The sequence below is a fragment of the Entamoeba invadens genome (assembly GCF_000330505.1).
Source record: "Entamoeba invadens IP1 unplaced genomic scaffold scaff_1105074726271, whole genome shotgun sequence".
Taxonomy (NCBI): domain Eukaryota; phylum Evosea; order Mastigamoebida; family Endamoebidae; genus Entamoeba; species Entamoeba invadens.
The window spans coordinates 19,026-23,851 of record NW_004191655.1 but is presented as its reverse complement, the minus strand read 5'-3'; the positions used below and the strand labels follow the sequence as shown (position 1 = coordinate 23,851).

Here is a 4,826-nt window from a genome sequence, read left to right as displayed (position 1 = left end):
TAATGACTATAATTTTTATTAACAGTTTAATTTACATGGAATTAAAATGATATAAATTACATTTAATATCAATCTCGTCAATTTACAAATTAATAATTATAATATGAACATAATGATAATTAATTTGATTCAAACCAAAGCCACATTACGAACATTTTAATTACGTTTTATGGATTTCTCTATCTTTTGAATTGATTTTTTATTTTTTATTATGTGCTTATATTAAATGTAATAAATATCTTTTAATAAATTAAAATTAAACTATATATATTTACAAAAAGACAAAAATTATAACAAAGAAATTAATTATGTTTTATATATACAATATTGTTACGTATATATTACACTCTATCAACATCAGTTTCATTGATAATATTCAGTACTTTTTCTTTTGTTAATATAATCATTTCTATTGATATATTTTGTTTTCGTTTTTCAATAAATCTATCAGAGCAGTACTTTTCAATTGACTCACCAAGTTTTATAATCATTTCTTTATTTACAATCTGCTTATCAGGCATTTGAATGAAAACATTACCTCTGATTCCTTCTCTATTTTCGTTTTCGTAATATACAATAAATCCGTCTTCAAACAATATATCTTCTAATAAATGTAGAATCTCTCTTTTCTTTTCATTTTGTATTTTCCTTTCCATAATTCTATAATCAATACCATTCTTTAGCATTTCGGCATTTTTTTCTTTCTTTCTTCTCTTTATAAAATCTTTAAAATTCAAAGTGAATAAAGGATTTTCTGTTAAAAATGTGATTGAGCTAATATTAAGAAAATCTTGCGATAACCGACTTACTCGTTTTGGCGGTGACAACTTGATATCTGCCTTCGTTGATATAAAAGCTATAAGTGCACATTGGAGATGAGTCAGTAATGTCCGTTCTTTTATACAACGCAACTTCTCTTTTTGTCGAGATTCCGAAGTCATGTTAATAATAGAACTCTAGTTTTATTATGATATAAATAAAATAAAAGAAAAACAACAATTATATATATATTTTATGATAATCAATTTTTAATCTGTGTTGTCTATAAATCAATTATTTTTTGGCCAATAACGTTCATTTGTCGTGTCATTGTAACTTAATTAAAATCAAAACCATTTGATAAAAATATATGTACAGATAGAGTTATTTATGGGCAACAAAAATTTATTAAATGACAGATTTATTTTAAGTTAAATTTAATAAGTAATTTATAGAAATTGTTTTTAAAAAATAAATAAATAATAAAAAATAAAAACTTATTTTTAACATCAATTAATCCTTGATATTTTTTGTCATACAATTTTCCTTCATCTGTATGGTAAGTTTGTTTTAAATTGTTACTCAATGTTTTATAACCATTAAATTAAAATTAATAAAACAATTGTGCTATTATTATTTTTTATTATCAGTTTAACATGATAGCAAATTTATTTTTACAAATAAAAAGTTTTTATTGAAGTTTTTTTAAATATAACTATAACACAAAAAAATAAAATATTTTTTCAAAGAGTCGAATTATAATCACTTGGTTAAAACATAAACATACAACACCAATATCGTATTGCAAAACGATATATTTTACAATACGAAAATATTATAAATATTTACTTTGAATGTAACAGACACTGTTTAAAAGTGTTATTATAGTCATTTTTAATATAGAAGTTATTATCATTAATTATTTATAACAACAATTAATATAAAATGATGAAATAGTTAAACGAGACTCAAAAACAAAAGAGGTTTAAAACATATTTATGTGCAGTTTTTTTTATTAATTATTGTTGTTAAAAATATAAGTATTACTGAATGTTAATTTAATAATTTTTTATTATAATACTATTATATTTAATCAGTTTGACAATGTAAGAGTAATATTATAAAATTGTATTTTTAAATACAATTTTTAAAACAATAAAAACTTACAATTGTTAATGTTTACATTTTTTAATATAATTACAACTGCGATATGATGCTAATAATAAATTGAAACGAAAAGTCGGCAAATCAAAATATGTCAGACAATTAAATAGACAATTTGTTTGAAAAAATAAATAAAAAAATCAACTTTGGCTATAAAAACGTTTTTATAAACTTGGTTATCATTCAATGAGAACTTTATTCTTCTTATCATTTACAGTATTTACTGCATTTTCCACATCTCCGAATGAATGTGAACCTGATGTAGTCAATTGCTTATCATGCAAAGCAGATGATACAACTCAATGTGAAACGTGTGCAACTGGATATTATTTAAACAATAATTTATGCACCGCATGTACGGCTGGTTGTTCAGTTTGCACCGATGGATCTACTTGTTCTGAATGTACAACTGAATATTATTTGGAAAATAATAAATGCATAGCAAAAGCGGCGTGTGGTGCTTCTGCAACGGGATGTTCGAAGTGCAAAGCTGATACTACAACATGTCTTTCATGCACGGCTGGTTATTATTTGGCAAGTGGTTCTTGCACAGAATGTGCAGCTGGCTGCTCAGCTTGCGATGATGCCAACACTTGTACCGATTGTAGTGATGGATATTATTTAAGTGGTACTACTTGCACAAAATGTAAAACTGGCTGTTCGGCTTGCGATGATGCCACCACTTGTACTGCATGTAGTGATGGATATTATAAAAAAGATAAAACATGTACTGCCTGTTTCGCAGATTATAAATGTGCTACATGTGCCGAAGACACAACTGATATCAATGGTAAATGTACCAAATGTGATACAACAACCAAGTACAAATACATGAATGGTAATAAATGTGATGATTGTGAAACTGGAAAAATCACATTAAAAAATACATGTGATACCACTGCAAACGCATGTGGAAGTGGATGTACTGCATGTGTAGAAGTTGCTGGAAGTACAACAGCAAAATGCACCAAATGCACGAAAGAAACCGATTACATCAATCTTGATGAAACATGTGCAACAACTTGCAAAACTGGTAAAGCAAACAAAGATACAATGACTTGTGAAGAATGCACTATTGAAGATTGCGAAACTTGTGAAGCAGTTGAATCTGCTGAACAATGCACTAAATGTGAAACCAAATACATATCTGCCGACAAACTTTCATGTGTTGATTCATGCACCACTGGTAAACCAGTTGAAACTCCAATCAAAACGTGTGAAGCGTGTGCTACTGAGAATTGCAATGTTTGTGATAAAGACGACAAGTGCACTAAATGCAAGACCGATTTCAATCTGGTGACTGACACTTTGAAGTGTGTTGAGAAATGTCCAGAAGGATACATGAAAGATAAAACCACAAATAAATGCATGAAATGTACCGTTGAAGGTTGTGCAACTTGTGAAAAGGTGGATGAATGCACTGCATGTATGGCTGAATACACATTGGAGGGAGGAAAATGCAATGGAGCACATGCTGTTTTCGCAATTTTGGCTATAGTCGTTACGGCTTTCTTATTCTAAAATTCTAAACAAAGAATTTTAATTATTTTTGTTTTAAAAAAATAATATAATATAAATATTATATGATATGTTATATATTCATTCAACAATTTAATTTATAATATAATTTGTTAGATGTTTTATATAATCTATACAAACACAACACAATTGAAGTAAATAAAATATTAAACCATTGTGTTAAATAAATAAAAATAATTGTATTTTTAGGTATAAATATAATTAATTTAAATATACAACTAACAAATTGTTTTAATATGTTTATATTTAATATTTAGTATTAGAACATTAATAATGTGATTTAATCAATATTACTTTTGTCAATAATTATTATGATAATGTTGTCAATATATCATAAAAATTGATTGATACTGTCCATAACAATTAGTAAATTAGTTAATAAAAGTTATGTCTATGTGATTGAATGGTATTTTTAAATAGTTCACTGTTATAAAAATACGTTTTTATCAATATTTTAAAGTTTTTATGTTAATGTCATTTAAAGTACTTTATTTTTGGTTATTCTCAATTATTGGGAAATATAGTACTAGACCCAATCATTATGATATAACCTAGACTAATCACTCTCTGTTTGTTTTTTAGTGCTCTCGTGTGATCACGTTTTGTGCTTGAAAGTTTAGCTTTTTTAAACTAAATTCTATAAATATAATATAATATAATATAATTTATCTATATCATACTAAATTATGCAATAAAATTAAATTGAACACGAATATACATTTAATTCGTATGTCAAATAGTTTTGCATCTTTAGTTTTGTTATTATTAGAAATAACCATATCGTTATGTTCTGAACACGGTTGACCATTTCACTGTTAGATTTTTTGTTGATTCCCAAAACTGCATTCCAAATTTACAATTTAAGCAATTATTGATAACAATATGTTTTTTTTTATTTTTAGAATGATATAAATTGTGTTTAAAAGAAATTAATTTGTGGTAAGAAAACCGCATATTATGCTGTATTTCAATATTGTAATTTGGCATATATAAACAATGGTAAATAATTTATGAACTAAATGTACCAAACATATAAAAATAAAAATAATATTACCAAAATTATAGACATAAAATAGTAATCCCGTCACCGAGTGCCGGGTACTAATTTTTAAATAATAATTTAAATTGAGTATAGAAAACAATGTTGTTTTTTGTTTTTTATTTCTTGTTTATTATTATTTTGTATTATTTATATATCATTTATGTGTTTTTAGTAATGATTATTGAAATGGTGAAGATAATGATGTATTAATTTATTTTTGGTTAACTCTTCATTCAATACACCGTCAAAGTTTACAGTTTCAAATCATTTATCATTTTTTCTATTATTTGGTTGTTGTTTAAAAAAATACTTGTTGTGTTTT

At 25.4% G+C, this 4,826-nt stretch overlaps 2 protein-coding genes across 2 annotated transcripts; one reads left to right on the top strand and one right to left on the bottom strand.

The window, feature by feature from the left end:
- Positions 1 to 341: 341 nt before the first annotated feature.
- Positions 342 to 941, bottom strand: EIN_393760 (hypothetical protein; the record flags this gene model as incomplete). Its single annotated transcript, XM_004183233.1, has 1 exon — positions 342 to 941. The coding sequence occupies one exon, from the start codon at positions 939 to 941 to the stop codon at positions 342 to 344; it is 600 nt and encodes a 199-aa protein (XP_004183281.1).
- Positions 942 to 2,109: 1,168 nt separating this feature from the next.
- EIN_393750 (hypothetical protein) lies at positions 2,110 to 3,444 on the top strand (the record flags this gene model as incomplete). The annotated part of the gene is made up of 1 exon (XM_004183232.1): positions 2,110 to 3,444. The coding sequence occupies one exon, from the start codon at positions 2,110 to 2,112 to the stop codon at positions 3,442 to 3,444; it is 1,335 nt and encodes a 444-aa protein (XP_004183280.1).
- Between the last annotated feature and the right edge of the window lie 1,382 nt (positions 3,445 to 4,826).